Source organism: Sminthopsis crassicaudata, chromosome 2, assembly GCF_048593235.1.
Source record: "Sminthopsis crassicaudata isolate SCR6 chromosome 2, ASM4859323v1, whole genome shotgun sequence".
Classification (NCBI taxonomy): domain Eukaryota; kingdom Metazoa; phylum Chordata; class Mammalia; order Dasyuromorphia; family Dasyuridae; genus Sminthopsis; species Sminthopsis crassicaudata.
This window is the reverse complement of record NC_133618.1, coordinates 386,258,037-386,275,208: the sequence shown is the minus strand read 5'-3', so window position 1 is coordinate 386,275,208 and position 17,172 is coordinate 386,258,037. Positions and strand designations below refer to the sequence as shown.

Sequence of the window (17,172 nt, the reverse complement as noted above, 5' to 3'; positions counted from 1 at the left end):
ATTATGAAATAATATGCATCCTATAATTTGTGCTATGTTAATATAAAGGAAGGAGGTTTTTCAGATGTGATTGTTACCACTTGCGATCAGCTAATTAGAACCAGGAGTGAAGGTGAGTGTGGCTCAGGAAACTCCTTGAGAAGGTGCTGTCCTGAATGCACTAGTCCGTAGGAATGGGGAAAGATTGCAGATGGACTCTAAGCCCACATTGTCCAAGGAGTGGTAAGTTCATTATTGATAAATGTGTTCACACTACGGATGGATAGAAGCTGGAGAAACTACTGTACAGAACAGAGCTTCTGTAGTGCCAAATACTGCCCTAGTTTAAAGTCAGGAGGAAGGGAATACAGGTATGGAGAACTGCTCTTCCTTGCTCTCAGCCTAGGACAATGTTCCTTCTGATTAGAGAGGAAAAGTGCCTCTCCAACCTAGACCATGGAATCATAGGTCTAGAGTTGGAAGGGACCTCAAAAGCCATTTAGATAATCCTGCTCATTTTGCAAAAGTTAAATCCTAAGGAAATTATGTGACTTGTCCAAAATCATATCAGGAAGATTTGAACCCAGGTCCTCTGACATCAGAACCAGTGCTCTTTCTACTGTATCATGCTTCCTCAAATGCTGGTTTAAATGAGATTAAAGGAAACTAAATCTTTTTAAATACTTGGAGATGTATGTATGTGTGTTTGTATATACACACATGCACATACATATATGTATATGAAAGAGATGCATATGTATGTTTATGTATATCTATGTATATATAGAGAAAATGAGAGAACTCAAATATTTTTGAACTCTCTTCTTTCTACCCCTTATCTTTGTGAAGTAAAACCCATAGACCTCTACAGTCCCCCCATATACCAGGGGATCTGCTTTAGTCTGCACTAGAAAGAGAAAAAATAAAAATGAAAATTGTTTTTTGATAACTTGCTTTTTTAAATTCATAGTCATAGATTTTGAGATGCCATCTTAGAAGTTATCTAGTTCCATAGTTTATTTTACAGATATGAAAACTTGGGTCCAGAAAGATTTGCCCAGGTAATAAGTAGCTAGGCCAGGATTTTGACTCAAGTCTTTCCGCTATACCACAGTTTCCCACTTAAAAGTCAAGGTAAGGGAGATCATGCATACAAAAGTAGTAGTGACAGGGTAGAATCTATCTACTTAAAAATGTGTCTATGAAGTTATTGGTGAATCTATTATTTACAAGTTACAAAGTAAACATGGCAAAGCTAACAACAGGTGGCTTTATTATGAAAAAATACTCCATCTTATTAGCATCATTTAAATGCGATTACCTAATTTTTTTGGAATATTGTCATCAGAGCTTCTCTTCAATACAATGAACAATGGAGCATTTATTCCACCTTCCCTATGTTATTTCTCAATAATGTAGTCAGAAGAAAAGGTGATGAAAGAGTATTCTCTAATGTGAATCACTGGAATGGAAAAAAACATTTATTCCATTTTTCTATCTTTATACACAACTGTGTCTATTGGATGGTCCATTCTAAAAGATCTTTGTCTATATTTCTTCCAGTAATTTCCATTTAAGTAATGACTGCAATCACCTCTTTAATAATCTGTTCCAGTCCAACTAATCTCAGTCTCAAAATTCTCCCACAATCTAATCTAAATCTCTTGCCACAATAGAAACTATATCTGTAGAGATTGAGGTAGTTGACGAACAACTTTCTTTAAATTAGACTGGAAAAAAGGAAACTAGTTTATTAAACTAGACTTGTGAACTTGGAGCCAGGAAAGCTCTGGGTTTGAATTTTAATTCTGCAATTTGCTGGCCGTGGGTCTTAGGCAAATCATTTAATTTCACTGAGCTTCAATTTTATCACCTAAAAAAATTGGGGTAATTATAGCTGTTGGGCTTTTCCTGAGGACCAAGTGAGAAAATGTATTTAAAGTGTTTTATTAGTCTATTAAAATGTATGCTGATAGTATCATAGAAATATATCAACTAAATACGGAGCTCCTTTAATAATATTTATATAGCTTTTCCTCTTTCACATATATTTTATCTCATTTAATCTTAGAAATAAACTGAAGTTTAGAACCAGCTCAAGCTGGGGTTTAAGAACTGAAACTAAAGTCCCCTAAGCTACAGTCCAATAATCTTCTCATTATATCCTTTGGCTCCCTTCATTTTACAAATGTGTAAAGTGTCTCTGTCTTCAAGGCTTCACTTGCAAGTCAAAACATTATCTTCCTGATGTCATTGGTCCTCCAGAATGAAGAACAAACCAGAAGTCATGCTATATAACCTTTCTCCTTCCACTCAATCTTAGCTACCTCCATCTCTTAAGGTCTTGGAACAGAATAAGAATAGTTTGACAAGAAATTGAGAAAAACAAATTATTTTTAGGAAATAGGATTGGAATTCTGGCATTTAGACTCTAGATTCAATCCTCCCATATAAAGTATACTTTATGTTGAATTCTGTATGTTGATATCAAGGGGGTAGGGGAAAGATACCATCCCTTTATGGATGAGCATGATTAACAATGTTGCTGATGAGGTAAACTGCTGGCTTATATCTTTTACCTGCAGAATTAATTGAACAGTCTTTTGACTTTGAAACATGTAGCCATATTGAGCTACAAAGCCTCTGCTAAACTCTCAATGACCAATTCTCTCAGTTGATTAAAATATGCTGCTAATTCTCTTCATTGATTGGGTCAGTAAGCTTTACACAATGAATAATATTCCAGAGTAACAAATTTATCCTTAACCTTAGTCATCTCATAAATCTATGTATTGTTACAAAAGGGATCCAAAAACAAACTTATCTCCTCTGATGATAATGATAGGTTAAGAGCATCATCTCTCTATAAAAGGGATGGCATTATCTGTTGAGTATCCAAAGAATGTGGTCTCTTTCTTGGTGGCTGGGAATAAGTGCTGGCAATGTCACAAAGGATAATAGTAAGGGATGGTGCTGCTGCAAATAGTAGCTTTAGCCAGATGAAGTTTTTATTAGTACCATCTTACCCTTTTAGCCCATAGCCCTGACTACTTCTCCCAAAATCTCCTGACTTCTAAGGCCCTAAAAATCTTCCCATTCATTCTAATGGGAATGGGACTTTTGGAAAAACTAGCCTCAACTTTGTTAGATAGTGGCAGGGGGCATCAAGTTGGTTACACTGACATTTTCCCCTGACACTTATTTCTAAACTAGGTCAATAACTTTGATGCTGAAATCTTAGGAATAGACTGAACAAAAGTCCTTTCCAACTCCATTCTCCCATCCCCTAAATTTACTTGTGAGGGAGGGAATGAGATTAGAATCACAGTTAAACCCCTTCCTTTCTGGAGTTTCAGTTCTCCCCATATTTCTGATATATTTTTTTCCTTTCTAATGTAATTTTTTTCATGAGTTTTTAGCAACATGAAAAAGGAATTGGTGGCATCCCATATGAAACTTTCCCTAAGTCTTAGAGAAGGAAGAACATAGAAAAAGAAGGCACAGGGCTAGAATGAACTGGGCCAAGAAACTAATGAACTTGGAGCCAATGCCAGGACAAATGGATGGGAAGGCAGCTTTTTAAAAATTGTTTACTTCCCCCCCACCCCAGGCAACTAGGGATTAAGTGACTTGCCCAGGGTCACACAGCTAGGATGTATTAAGTGTATGAGGCCATATTTGAACTCAGGTCCTGGGCTTTATCCACTGTGCCATCTAGCCCTGATTACTTTTTAAAAATATAATTCATATTAAAATACCTCTCTTTCCCTCTCCCTCCTCTCTTCTTTCTCTCTTTCTCTCTATCTTTATCTTTCTTTATCTCTGTCTCTCCCTCTGTCTCTCTCCATATCTCTCCTTGTGCCAAAATGGGGTTTTGGGGAGGAGTTATTTTGTTTCTAGAATTTAACTCAACCACAACTTGTGCAAACTTTAGACACTCACCTCTCTAATGAAAGGAGAGAAATCTAGATGTTTGCTTCATTGGCTCCCCTTCATTGCTGGCAGTGAAGACAGATAAAATGAAGCTCAAACTCCATTTAAAGTGCATTAAAGCTTTGAAACTAGTGGCTAATGAGGGGTGGAAGGACATGGAGACCACTGTCAGCCTTTCTCCTTATCTGGGGCCACATGTCTCCTTTTCGGCTTCATGAAGGGTGATTTACACCCCCACCTGGAATAGCTCTCTCTTTCTCCCAGCTGATTACATCAGCAAATGCCCCCAGAGGCCACTGCAAAATGGGAGTATTCAGGCACAGCAGCTGATAAATCTTAGGGTTTATATAGTCTCTCAATGCCCTCTTTCCTGGGCGGTCTGCCAAGACTGCTGCTATAGTAAAAGAGAGGGGCTGAGGTGAAAGGGGGAATAGAAAGGGATAAGAGAAAAAATCCCTGTTCCATCAGCAGTAAAACAAAAGTCTTCTCTACTCTTCTGTGGCCTTGCTTGTTTTCCCACAATTTCTCATGGCATTCTTTATTATTATTTTATTTATTCAATATTTCCCCCCAGTTACATTCAGAATAAGAATTATCTTAGATTGGTTTTTAAAATTTTTGAGTTTTAAATTCTCTCTTATCCCTACCCACAATTAAGACACCACATGTGAAGTTATGCAAAACATTTCCATAAAAGTCAAATTGTGAAAGAAATATAGATTTCCCCCAGTCTAATAAAAATAAAAACCCTCAAATTAAAATTAAGCTAAAAAGAAAGAGAGAGATAATGCTTCAATCTGTATTCAGACACAATCACTTCCTTCCCTGGGTATGGATAGGATTTTTCATCATAGTCATGGATTATTGTACTATTGAGAATAGCAAAATCATTTACAGGTGGTCATCTGTGGCATTCTTTAAGAAGGAAATGTAACTAAAAAAACCTAGTTTCTTATCCCAAGATACATCGTCCAATCCCATGGAGACAATTAACATCATATTGCTAAATTGTCCAAGGGCTACCACCATTCAGTCCATCTTCACTGTGAATTTAAAAAAGTGGAAATGTTGAAAGTGCATCATGAAAGAGGGAAGTTAGAGATAGGAAGAACTTCAAGACTGTCATCAGTCTTGACCTTTCTGATTCCTCTGTTTGGGATATTTGATACCAAATGATCCCTCTAAGGCATAAAAACAAATAATATGCCAGATGCCAAATTCTGATAGAGCAGCGGGAGCTGGGTTTATATAATTGCATATACTTATTAACTAGTGGGGGGAAAGTGACATGAGCTAAGTACCTTCATTTCTTGGGGTCCAATTTCCCCATCTGCAAAAAGAGATTAATAATGCTACATCATCTCTTTATGATTGTTCTAAAGATGAAACTAGATAATAGATATGAGAATGCTCTGGGAAAAAGTGTTATATGATGGTTTGTTGATTTTATGTTGGTTTTGTTTGTGATATTGAAACTTTTTGTTTTGTTATATAATTTTTAGGGCTGATTTTGAATATTCTTTGGATGATTGGGGTGATACAGGAGAATAAGAAAGTATTTCCCTTGCACCCACTGAATGATTTCTGAACTCTATTCACCAGAAGGTTGCAGAAGGGGGCACCCAGATATCTGAGTCTCAGCAGCCTCTCTTTAGGGGCAAGCAGATATCTTCCTTCTTTGCCCCACTTCTTATCCCCACTCTCCAGTTCTACCAAGTTTCTTTAATTAGGACTTAAGGTATAGACATGGAACTAAAGGAGTGTCCCCCATCCACTCTCTCCCTGAGAGGAGGGGTCCCAAACCTTTTCATCTTGCATTCTCGCCCCCAAGAAATTTATCTTCCCTATCCACTAGCTGCGTAGTCTCAGGATCCAACCCCTTTTCTTGTATCAGTTCTCTCTCTTTTTTTTTTTTTCTACTTGGGAATTTTTGAATGTGTGGCGGAGGTGGGGGGCTTAGTATGTAAGCGCTGCTTAGGGTGGGGACAGGGGCGGAGGCTAAGGCGGTGCCTCAGAGCGACTCTTGGAGCGGAAAGGGACTGGGCAGAACAGAGCAGGGCTGGGCAGGGTGCACTAGCGCTGAGAGGGGAGCGCCCGAGGAGCCAGAAACACTAAGTCCGCGGAGCACTATGCCGCCGGTCGTTCTACCAGTTTTTTTTGCTTTGTTGCTCCTGTCCCTGCTTCCTCTACCCCAAGCCGGTGAGTATAGGTATGTTTAAATATATTGGGATATGGGTGTATGTCTGCATATACGTATATAAGCGGTGAACACGCAACGGAGGCTCCTAGTCTGGGATATCTACTTAACGGAGAGTAAAAGCCTTGGAAGATACTGGCTAGTTTCTCTGTCCGGAGACATCAGTAGGAGTTGACGGATAGGGATAAATGTTTGCCTGTAGCCCCAAGCTGCCCCAGACAGTTTTGAAGGCTCTGTCCAAAGCACCGAGCTGGGTTCGAATGAAGTTTACCTGAGAAACTTTGCCCAAGACGTTGGTAGCAGGTGGTAAATCAACGGACTTCCGGGAAGACTGGCTGGATACTTAGGTTATGTATCTGAATTGAAGCAAATTGAACGCTAAGGTTGGCTTAGGTATCTGGCCCCAATATTCTGATTACCTCTGTTTCTCTTCCTTTATTGGGGTGCAGATCTGAGAGCCTACGCAGTGATAGTCCGCCCTTTTCCCCAGCCTCCCTCAGTCTGAAGCCTTTCCCATACCCAAGCATTCCCACATCCCTGAGCACTGAAGGGTTTGTCCGTTTTGAGGTTTGATTCTTTTATCCCTTGTAAGAAATGGGAAAGCAAAAAAACAACTTACTTGAAAGGAATTTAGATTAGAACTGAAGAAGAATTTGTCAGAGATCAAGGTTGTTTCAAATCTGAACTTGCTGGGATTTTTTTTTTTTTTCTTTTAAACACGTGGATGGAGGATAGAACCACTGCCATTCCCAGTTTCATTTAAGGTACAGAAATATCTAAATGGAGTTTGGGAGATGAAATAACTCACATTTATGTGGTATAGCACTTTCAGGTTTACAGAGTGCTTTTCTCACAACAACCCTGTTAGGCAGTTAATGAAAATATTGTAACCCTCATCTTATAGATGAAAAAACAGGAGAGTTCATCCATGGTGTGACAATAAGAAACTATCAGAGATGGCATTCAAACCTAGCTAAGTACAGAGATAACCTAGCTCACCCAATTTTGGTACGGGTTATTGCCTGCCCATTGCAAACTTTTAGTAACGGAATGATGTTTGACTGTGCCTAGCACTATGACTTATATATACATCACAACAACTTAAAAATTTGTTTAGTGAGTGAGCATTTTACAACTCTGGCCATTGATGTTACCTTACCCCCTCACCTCCATTCACCCCCCACCCTCACCCTCCATCCCCGGAAAAGACAAACAGAACGGATAATCCCAAGAGATACTGGAGTCCATTGTAATCCTGGTAAACCTGTTCCTGTTTCCGAATCTCCTTGCTTTCAAAAACCTGGTCAGTTTTTTGACTAGCAAAGACTGCCAACAATTTCTCTCAGAATTGCACTGAAGCATTAGTCCACAAGGTGGTACTTTAAGACATTGCCTTTGATGGAGGCAGAAACAGAAGAAATTCAGGAAATACTGGCCACTAAGCCAAACTTTGACACCATTTAGCAGTTTCAGGGAATGGCCGTTGTTGCATTAATATGCTTGCCCAGACAATTTTCCAGTGCTCCAAATGGTATGAATGGCCATATTAGAATTGAGAGAGAAGGTGAAATCATTTCCCTATCAAGGGAAATCAAAGCAGGGTTGGAGAATAGATTCACTTTTTTCCCCTCAAGTTAACACTTTTATTTTGTAAAGATTCTTTCTTGATAGTCTCTCTCTGTCTCTGTCTCTCTCTCCTTTCCTCCCTCCCTCCCTCTCTCCCCAGCATTGTCACCTCCCACTGATTCCTCCTTCTCCCAATAGAGCCTTCTTTTGTAGTGCAGTCAAGTAAAACAAAAAATACACATTGACAGTATCTGGAAAATGTATGCTTTGTTTTGTGCCTTTGGTTCACCTTTTCTCTGCCAAGAAGCGGGAGACATAATTAACCATCATTCCTGTGGGGAAAAAACGAGTTAGTCATTGCAGTGATCAGTTCTGAAGTCTTTCAGTATGATTTCCTTTTACATATTGTGGTCATTATGTAAATTGTTCTCCTGGTTCTGCTTGTTTCATTCTACATCAGTTCATTCAGTCATTCTCAAGTTTCTCTGAATTCCTTTTATTTATCATCTTTTACAGCAAAACAATATTTTGTTACATTCACATTTTATGGTTTGTTTGGCTATCCCCTGATTGATGGGCACTGATTTTGTTTCCTGTTTACTACTAAAAAGGCATCTATAAATTTTTTCTATCAATGCAACCATCCCCTCTATCTTTGACTTCCTTAGAGTATATAACTACTAGTGATATCACAGGATGAAAGGGTATGTATGGTTGAGTCCATCCAATTGTTTTCCTAATTAGTTGAGCCAATTCTTAGTTCGACTAACAATGCATTAGTATGTACAAGCACATAGGATCCACTAATGTTAGAGATCTCTTAATATCACAAGCTTGAGGGTGTTCATTAAATTGTAGAAAGATAATTTAGGATAGTTGAAAGAACCCTGAAGTGAGGAAGGTATTAGGATAGTATGAGAGTCTCAGTAAATATAGTCTATGTTATCCCATGTTAAGACCACCCAGGCAAGGCAATTCTTTTGGATTCTTTCCTCTCCCTCCAGCTGTGGAAATAGATTCCATAGCTCAATGGAGTGGAAAAGTAGAGAAAGGAGTTAATCTAAGTATTCCTTATGGAGTATCAGAACTGTATCAGTACTTAGCACTCTATCTCTGGTACTTAGCCTTCCATTTTGGGGAACATCTATCTACCCTTTAAAGACTTAGGGTTTTCTTCCTATCCTTGTTTGTAATGTTGCCAACCATAACCCAAGCATGCCCTTCCTAAGGTTTATACTCTCCATGATCTCCTGGTCAGTTTTTTGACTAGCACTGAAGCACAATGATGGAGGCAGAAACAGAAGAAATTCAGGAAATACTGGCCACTAAGCCAAACTTTGACACTATTTAGCAGTTTCAGGGAATGGCCGTTGTTGCATTAATATGCTTGCCCAGACAATTTTCCAGTGCTCCAAATGGTATGAATGGCCATGTTAGAATTGAGAAAAAAAGTGAAATCATTTCCCTATTAAGGGAAATCAAAGCAGGGTTGGAGAATAGGTTCACTTTTTTCCTTCAAGTTAACACTTGATGAATGGCAGTACCCCTAGACTTAGTTCTTTCGCAATATTCTTTTCTCTCATGATGCTGGTTTCATTGTTGATTCAGGCCCTCTTCTGCTTAGCTTGTGGTACCTGCAGTATCTCTACCTCTGGCCCCTTTTTAATCTTCCTTTCTTCATAATTGCCATTTTTATATTACCTACTACACTCCCCACATTCCTTCCTGTTGGTTGTCTTTGCTCTGCTCCCTACCTCTTACCAGCTGTCACTTGGCATATCTCTCCATGCAGGAGATCTCCCAACCATGGATAGCATGTCTACTGGCACCTGCATCAATGCCAAAACACTGTGCCTGGAAGACTTCACTTGTAGTACCTCTCTCCACTTTTTGGAAACTTGCTTTCCTTTTATGGTCTCAGCAACTCAAAAGCCTGAAAACCAGCAAGACTGCCTGAAGGCAGCACAACAGCTTCAGAATAACTCTCTTAGCAACTGCAGATGCCTATGGCGCATGAAGAATCAGGACAACTGCCTGGCTATCTACTGGACCATCCATTCTCCTTATGGCTTTGGTGAGTTCCTTGTGATGATAGAAACAAGGACTGCTTTTAGAGACTTTTCCCTGTTTCTGCAGGATTACAAAGGGTGTGGTAGATCATGCTGGCCAAAGAGGCCTGCACTATGGGATTATTTAGGGGTTTGGAAAGAAGAGCTTTAAATATTCTTATGGGTCCCCACTATACTGCCCTCTTTTCCTATTTCCTCTTACCCTAGAAATCACTTTGGTGAATTAAATGCCTTCTGTGTACTGTATTTGACTCAATGATTCTTGAAGTGGTTCCCATCCTAGACTACTTCCAAACTCTTCAGAAGATAATATATACTCCCTCAGACTGGCCTTGAAGTTATGCACAGTATCAGAAAGTACAGAATGATGTGGACAGATTGAGTTCCCAGACATCATCAAAGGGCCTGGGGAGTTTGGCACTGCTGTTGATAGAGTACTCATTAACCAGGAAGGTAAAAGACATAGGAGAAAGCTGTTTAGAAGAAGAGCTAAATGGAGCCTCTCCTTGTTCTTTTGGGGGACTATCCTCCCTTGATTCCTTATAATCATTCCATTTTTGAGGAAGATTATATCCCCAAAGATCTGTTTTGGTACTAGATACTTTCTTCCCCTCTCTCTTTCCCACTTGCTCATTGAGGCAGGGCAAAGTGTCCCAACCATTTCTCTCCTGGTACCCACTACTTTCTCTCCTGACTTGGCCCTTCTTTGCCAGATCCTGAAATCACACTCCCAGAGCCCTTCTGGGTCATACCCAACCATCTTGCATTAATTTCATAGATCATAGTCATAGATTTACAAATGGAAAGTTTACCTTATAGGTCACCTTGTTTCAACTTACACACATAGACATATAATTGTAAGATAATACAGTTTGTTTTTAGATTCTAGTACCTTCTCTTTCTATTGTCTTTCCTAGAAAACTTTCGTCTTACTTCTCTTCTGAAGTCAGATCCCATTTCTTCTTCCTTACCATGAGACATTTTTTTCAGAGCTAGTTAGTTTCCCTTCCTAGAAGATGTGTCTGGTTGAAGGACAAACTGTTTCTTCTCCCGTAGAAGAAAAGTGTCCTTTCTCCTATTGCTTTTCTCCATTGAAAATTATCAAGTCTCCCGGTCCTGAGCAAGTCACATAAATACTCCCTGGCCAGAGAACCCAGTCAGTCCCTTCCTTTTCATTTTCTGCCTGCAGTCTCCCTTTCATCAGGTAGGATTCTCTGTTTATTTCTTTTGAGAATCTGTGGCTTGTGCTGTCATCTGTCTCCTCATTTCATGTCCCTCCTTGCTACAGTTGACTACAGTTCTTTGAAGTTTTCACCTCTTTTTTTTCTAGGTCACTATGATTTGGGAGGCTCACCATATAAGGAAATTGTGATCAACAAACCCTGGAAATTTAATCATCTGGACTTGTTGGAGTCAGGTCTGTGGAACAGACATAGGCTGGGAAGTTGGAAGCTTGAGCTGGTTATCAGAGGAAGGGGGAGAATCCTTATTCTTGGATTATAGTATAAAGAATTCTATAGCCAAGGGAGAGCAAAGGGCTGTTTGTATCTGTCAGGATGGCAGATGGAAGTGTTCTGTGTATCCTGGTCATAGTGCAATCACAAAAAAAAAAAACGACAGTTGTTAAGGAAGACAGGCTAAACCATATGGCCATCAGATCCACATAGTTCAGAGAAGCAAAGGTATATAGTATGTGTGACATTAGGTTCCAAATTAATGAAATAATTAAACCTGGTCCTGGGTATACTGGAAAATGCTTTATATTCCTGAAGAATGTTTTCAAATATTCTAAAGATGGGAAGGAGCTAATAAAAATATATAAACCCATGCCTGTATAACTTATAGGTCTAGAGCTAGAAAACATCTAGTTCATAATGAGGAAACATGTTTACATGATTGCACATATATAACTTATATCAGACTGCTTGCCATCTTGGATGGGAGAATAGGAAAGAGGGAGAAAAAATTTGAAATTCAAAATCTCATAAAAATGAATGTTGATAAACTATGTGTAATAAATAATATAAATAAATAAGTACAAGAAAAGTCTAGTGTGTCCCCTCTCATTTTACAGGTGGAAAATTGAGGTCCAGGATCGTATAGGTAGTAAGTAGCAGAGGCATGAATTTGAACCCAGATTCTCTGATTTAAGAGCTAGTGTTCATTCACACTAAACCACATTGTCTTCTAATATTGGAAAATAATTAGAGACAATCTGGTGCTGACAGAAAGATTTGGGATCAGGAAATCTGGGCAGGAATCTTAGCTCTGTCCTTTGGTAAATTACCTAATTCTCTCTAAATTACCTGACTCTCTCAGCCTCAGTTTCCCCATCCATAAACTGAAGGTTCTGGACTAGTTGATATCTGAAGTCAATTCATCTCTAAATCTATGGCCAGGATGTATGTTTTATAGAAATAGAAGTTTGGATTTTTTGGATTTTTAAGTTAGGACAAAGGTGTGATAGAGTTGGGAAAAGGATTGGAAATGCTCAAACATCTAAATTGTTAAAAGGGCTATGATCTGGGCTAAGCCTCTATCTGAAGCCTGTGTCATGACCATCTTCAGTTCTCAGAGGAGCGTGGAAAGAGCTAGGACCTGCATTTATGTTCATATGTCTAAGCAAAGGGTAGGAAAGGTTATGGGTAGGTTTGAAATTCAGACTTTGGATGGTTTTTAGGGAAGGCTAGAGGATTTGCTGGAGATCAGGGTTCCAGGTGGGTTGAGAAAGAGAGAGGGGGGGGAGGGAGAGAGAGAATGAGAATGAGTGTCTAGGGATAGAGGGAGAGTTAAGGGCTATAGTTAGGAGAAGAGGAGGGTGCTGGGTGGTTGGCAGCCCCATATCCAGCTTCCTGGTACAGGAGAATAGTAGGGGGTTGCTGCCCTTCTCTCCTAGGCTCCGTGTCCCAAAGCAGCCCTGATCTCTGCCTGAAGTCCACCACTCTGTGCACCTTGAATGACAAATGTAACAAGTTGCGCCTGGCCTATGGGGAAGTCTGCTCAGTGGCTCGATGTCAACCCCTAAAGTGCCAGCAGGAGCTCCGTGTCTTCTTTGAGCAGGTAGCAGACCACTATGCCCAAGCACTTCTATTCTGCCCTTGTGATGAAGGGGATGATGCCTGTGGAGCACGACGGCGCAACACCTTTGCTCCTAGCTGTGCCTCTCCAAACAGAGACCCCCCCAACTGCCTGATGCTTTGGAACATCTGCCTTCAAGACTTGCTTTGCAGGTGGGTCTGGCCTTATGGGACAAGAGGAGAATCTCTCCCTCACCTCCCAAGAAGTGGAAGCGTTTTCATCTATCATTGAGACCTGCCCAGAGGGGAAGTATATTAGTAGATGGATCCCCGTGGTCCTATGCATAGTGATGGGTTATATGGTTTTGGAAGATTTCTATGGCAAACTTTTGATCTTGATCTGGCTTTCCTGTCTCTTTATTCAGAGAACAGAACTAACAAAGAGGTATTAGAAAGGGTAATATGTAAGCAACCCAATTACAACACACTCACTCCAAAGACAAATAAACTGATTTTTTTTTTAAATTAGTAGTGCCTGATGCAGCCTCTCTATTGTACTGGATAATGGTTAGATATCCTTTCTTTACTATTTTTATAGGGTAACACTATTGGTATTATTCTCCCTATTTACCCCTAATATTATATTCTAAGGGTTTCCCCACCCCCATACCTGTCAAAAAATTCTGGCCTTTTCAGGCTATTGTGAAGAATAACACATAAATGTGGCATAGATCCTTAAATTCCAAGAGTTCCTTATGAGAATTTGAAGAATTAGGTGTCTTACACTCTTTCCCTAGATTCCTGCCTTTAGCCCTTCTCTTTCCCCTTCCTCTCATATTGCTGTTTCCTTCCTTAAAAGTGATGCTTGATTCTACAAATTCAATTCTCACTAAAATTAGGGATGAGAGAGGTTTTTTTTTTTTATTTTTCAATCCCAACTTCCCACTTTTTCCTTGATCTTCTCAACTTCCAAACTTTCCCTTTTTTCCAGATCTCGCCTGGCTGATTTTCAGATGCACTGTATTCACATGGACCCTATGGTGACTTGTGTGGGGAACCAGCTCCATCGGTGCCTAAAGGCATATATGGGGTTGATTGGTAAGACCAAGAGTAGTTACCTAGAAGGGAGCCAGTTGGGAAATACTGCATGGCAAGATATGTGAGACCAAGGATAAAGTGGCATTAAGCCAGGTGGAGGGAAGTCTAGTATTGGAGGAAGCCTTAATGGTGTCCATCACTTTTTTTGCACAGGTACTGTTATGACCCCCAATTACATCAGCAACCTCAGTGCTGAAGTTGCTGTGGGCTGTTCCTGCCGGGGCAGTGGTAACCAACTGGAAGAGTGCAAGTACATTCAGGATTCCTTTTCCAGAAATCCCTGCCTTAGTGAGTTGTGTTTGTATGTGTGTGTCTGTATTTTGGAGGGGAGAATGAGGCCAGAGATGGGAACTGTGAGAGGAGAGAGTAGAGGTGGCTGTGAAGGGAGTGATGGCTCCAGACAGATGAGCCATCCGGCCTAACCACAAGAGGAGGAGCAAGATGACTTTTGAAGTGTCTGATAGTAAAATTGTTCCTCTTGACCCTGAAATCTGAAATGTTAGAAGAATATATTTTCCTCCCCTATATCCTCCTTTTATCATACACACACACACACACACACACACACACACACACACACATATATATGACTTTTTAAATTCATTCCCCCCTCCAGTGAGCCATCCTTAGGAACAAAGACTAAAAGAAAAATTGGAAGAAAAAAAGTAGAGAAAAATTAACATATCCACTCAAGTTGGTACTAGAGACAATCTTCTGTATTCATGGTTCCCCACCTCTGTAATGAGGCGACAATGGGTCATTTTTCTCAACTCTTCCAGAGGAACTGACCTTGGTAATTGTAAATACATAATCAGTTTCATTTTATTATTTTTCTTTACATTTCAACAAATACTTATTTCCCCCCTCCCCCCAGGCTGGGGTTAAGTGACTTGCCCAGGGTCACACAGCTAGGAAGTGTTAAGTGTCTGAGACTAGATTTGAGCTCAGGTCCTCCTGAATTTAGGGCTGGTGCTCTATCCACTGAGCCACCTAGCTGCCCCCAACAAACACTTATTAAGTGCCTATTACATGCAAGGCACTGTAAATACAAGCACAAGAACAGAACAGATAAATACTTCAAGGAGTTTTCATTCTTGAGGGAAAGTAACATGATGAGGATTACCCAGGAAAAAGTAGTATAACTAAGATTCAAACAAGATTTTCTGGTCCTAAATCCAGTGATTTTCCATATCATTCCGAACCCCCCCCCCATTCAGATGTCTCTTAAGTGTTTCATCTTTACCTAGTGCCTAAGGGAGACCCCTTCCCCAAATGCAGACCCACCTTTTTACACTAATGCTACAATCAAAAGCTACAATCCAAAACCTGATTTTGATCTCTAATACTATGGGATGTTGGGCAAATCCCTCACTGTGTTGGCTTTGTTTCCTGGCCATAAACTGAGATCACTGGACTAAATGTCTTCCATGTTCCATTCTAGGTCTAGAGTTATGACCTTATAGAATAATCCCTCTTTCTCCTTCTCATATCTCTCTGTCTTCTTTCCTGTTCTCTAGCAAAGGCTATTAAAACTCAGATGCAGTTTTACCACCAACGGCTTTCCAAAAGCTCTCCCCCTGCCATCTCTCAGGACACCTTTCAAGACCTGGGGAATCCCTCCTATTCTGTGGATATAAACCAGGTACAGAGCTTTTTTTTTTTTTTTTTTTTTTTTTGGCATCTTCCCCAGATCATTCCCTTAGAGAAGCTGTGATCCCTTTGAGTTTTCTGATACTTAGGAAGGAGATTGTTTTAGGTCTTGGGAGCCTCTTGTAGGGGCTAAGGGATGCCTGATGGGAGATAAATGGAAAAGGGTTGGAGACGGGTAAGAAGTCAAAGAGTGATGAGACAGAACTTTCCTCCCTGACCACAGCCTCTCTATCTTGTTTTCTTCTCAGGATAAGAGTCTGGCTGGAAGACTGCAACCCTGGGTCTCCATCATCTCCTTGGGTTTCCTGACCATAGTTCTGCCTCCACTCCCTGTTCTCATTCACTTATAATAAATAGTACTTTGCTTGTGGTCCCTCTCCCGCCTTGCATATCATCTCCTTGAGAGTCCCAGCCCGGACTGTTTTAAGAATGCAGAAGGGAGAAGCTGGAGGGGCAAAAAAAAAAATTGTGCCTTGCTTGCTCCAGACCTTCATTTAAAAATAAACTAGAAGAGGTCTGAAAAGAAAGAAAAATCTGTCATATAGCATGGAGAAAAAACCTGGAAAATAAGAACAGGTGCTGTCTTTTGAGGCTGTTCTTTCCATAGCAGAAAAGGAGTACTATGGTTATTCCTCCAAGGTATATCCTTCATAGTGGTCCTGTGAGGCAGCACTCAGGGATTGGTGGAAACAGAAGATGGATATTAAACTCTACAGAATGAGCTCAATTGAATGAGGCTATCTTGAGCTGTCAGTCTCTTCCACTCTAGGGCATTTGCCACTAGGGATTGTGTATTGGATGACTCTTTCTCTGATGGCTTAGTAGTGGGAATTAGCCTATGAATTAAACCAAATTCTCTCTCCTTTCCCCTAGTCTAAAGCTTTTCCCCCCAAGAGCTATTCTTCCCTCCACTCTTAATTTTTTTTTTATTTAATCATGGAACAAAGATGAAGTAAATGTCTACTATGTGCAACATTGGTTATTCTCTTAAAACCTAGTGAAATAATTTGCCAATTTTGTGTCTCTAGCCAGGCAGAATGGTTAATCCCTCTCATTCCTCTCAGTAAAAAGTAAAATAAAATAAAATAAAATTTCCACATCTTCTCCAATCCTTAGCCTCTAATCTGAATGATAAAAAAGGCATTCTGGACTGTAGTTTTATGCCAGGCACCCAGACCTTTTTTAGGTTCCTGAGTGGGTCCCCCTATGCCTTTCTCTGATATGTTAATTCCACCCCAATTCCCCTTCCTTCAGTTATATAATCATTAAATATTTCAGTTTAAAACTTGGTTCTTTTCATATTTTTTGTTCCATGTCACATTTAAACAGAGAACTATTTCCATAATTTCTTGAAAAAACGGATCTCCTCTTTTATTGCTCCTCATGCCCACTTAGGCTGTTCCTCCATCTCTGTACCCCTTTTGGGTTTTTTTTAAACAGTGCAACCAATTCTGGGAGATCTCTTCCTCTCCTTGTAACCTGCTGCCCAGCTCCTCACTCCCAGCACAGACTTCTAGCCATTCACCTTGTTGAACTTTCAAACCTCAGTCCTTATTAAACAGGTCTGGCTTCTTCCCCTTTCAGAGTGCAGATGAGGAGAAAAAACACATAGAAAGAGAATGTTTATGGAATGTCAAGGAGGACCACATAAGTACAAAGTAGA

At 40.1% G+C, this 17,172-nt stretch overlaps 1 protein-coding gene across 3 annotated transcripts; it reads left to right on the top strand.

The window, feature by feature from the left end:
- Positions 1-139: 139 nt before the first annotated feature.
- GFRA3 (GDNF family receptor alpha 3) lies at positions 140-16,794 on the top strand. Of its 3 annotated transcripts, none has more exons than XM_074291439.1 (8): positions 140-222; positions 9,468-9,749; positions 11,075-11,161; positions 12,641-12,974; positions 13,753-13,859; positions 14,013-14,147; positions 15,377-15,501; positions 15,758-16,794. In XM_074291439.1, exons 1-8 carry the CDS (start codon positions 174-176, stop codon positions 15,857-15,859), a joined length of 1,221 nt encoding a protein of 406 aa, XP_074147540.1. In that variant the 5' UTR covers positions 140-173; the 3' UTR covers positions 15,860-16,794. The 3 variants fall into 3 exon arrangements, with proteins under 3 accessions (XP_074147540.1, XP_074147539.1, XP_074147541.1); XM_074291438.1 differs by lacking the exon at positions 140-222 and adding an exon at positions 5,959-6,111; XM_074291440.1 differs by lacking the exon at positions 140-222 and adding an exon at positions 6,014-6,121.
- Positions 16,795-17,172: the final 378 nt, after the last annotated feature.

Bases quoted from the DNA above. Each gene is read 5' to 3' on its own strand.
- GFRA3 (XM_074291438.1), top strand. From the start codon at position 6,042: ATGCCGCCGGTCGTTCTACCAGTTTTTTTTGCTTTGTTGCTCCTGTCC. The intron at 9,750-11,074 runs GTGAGTTCCTTG...TTTTTTTTCTAG, and splicing joins CCATTCTCCTTATGGCTTTG to GTCACTATGATTTGGGAGGC. The intron at 11,162-12,640 runs GTCTGTGGAACA...CTTCTCTCCTAG, and splicing joins TCTGGACTTGTTGGAGTCAG to GCTCCGTGTCCCAAAGCAGC.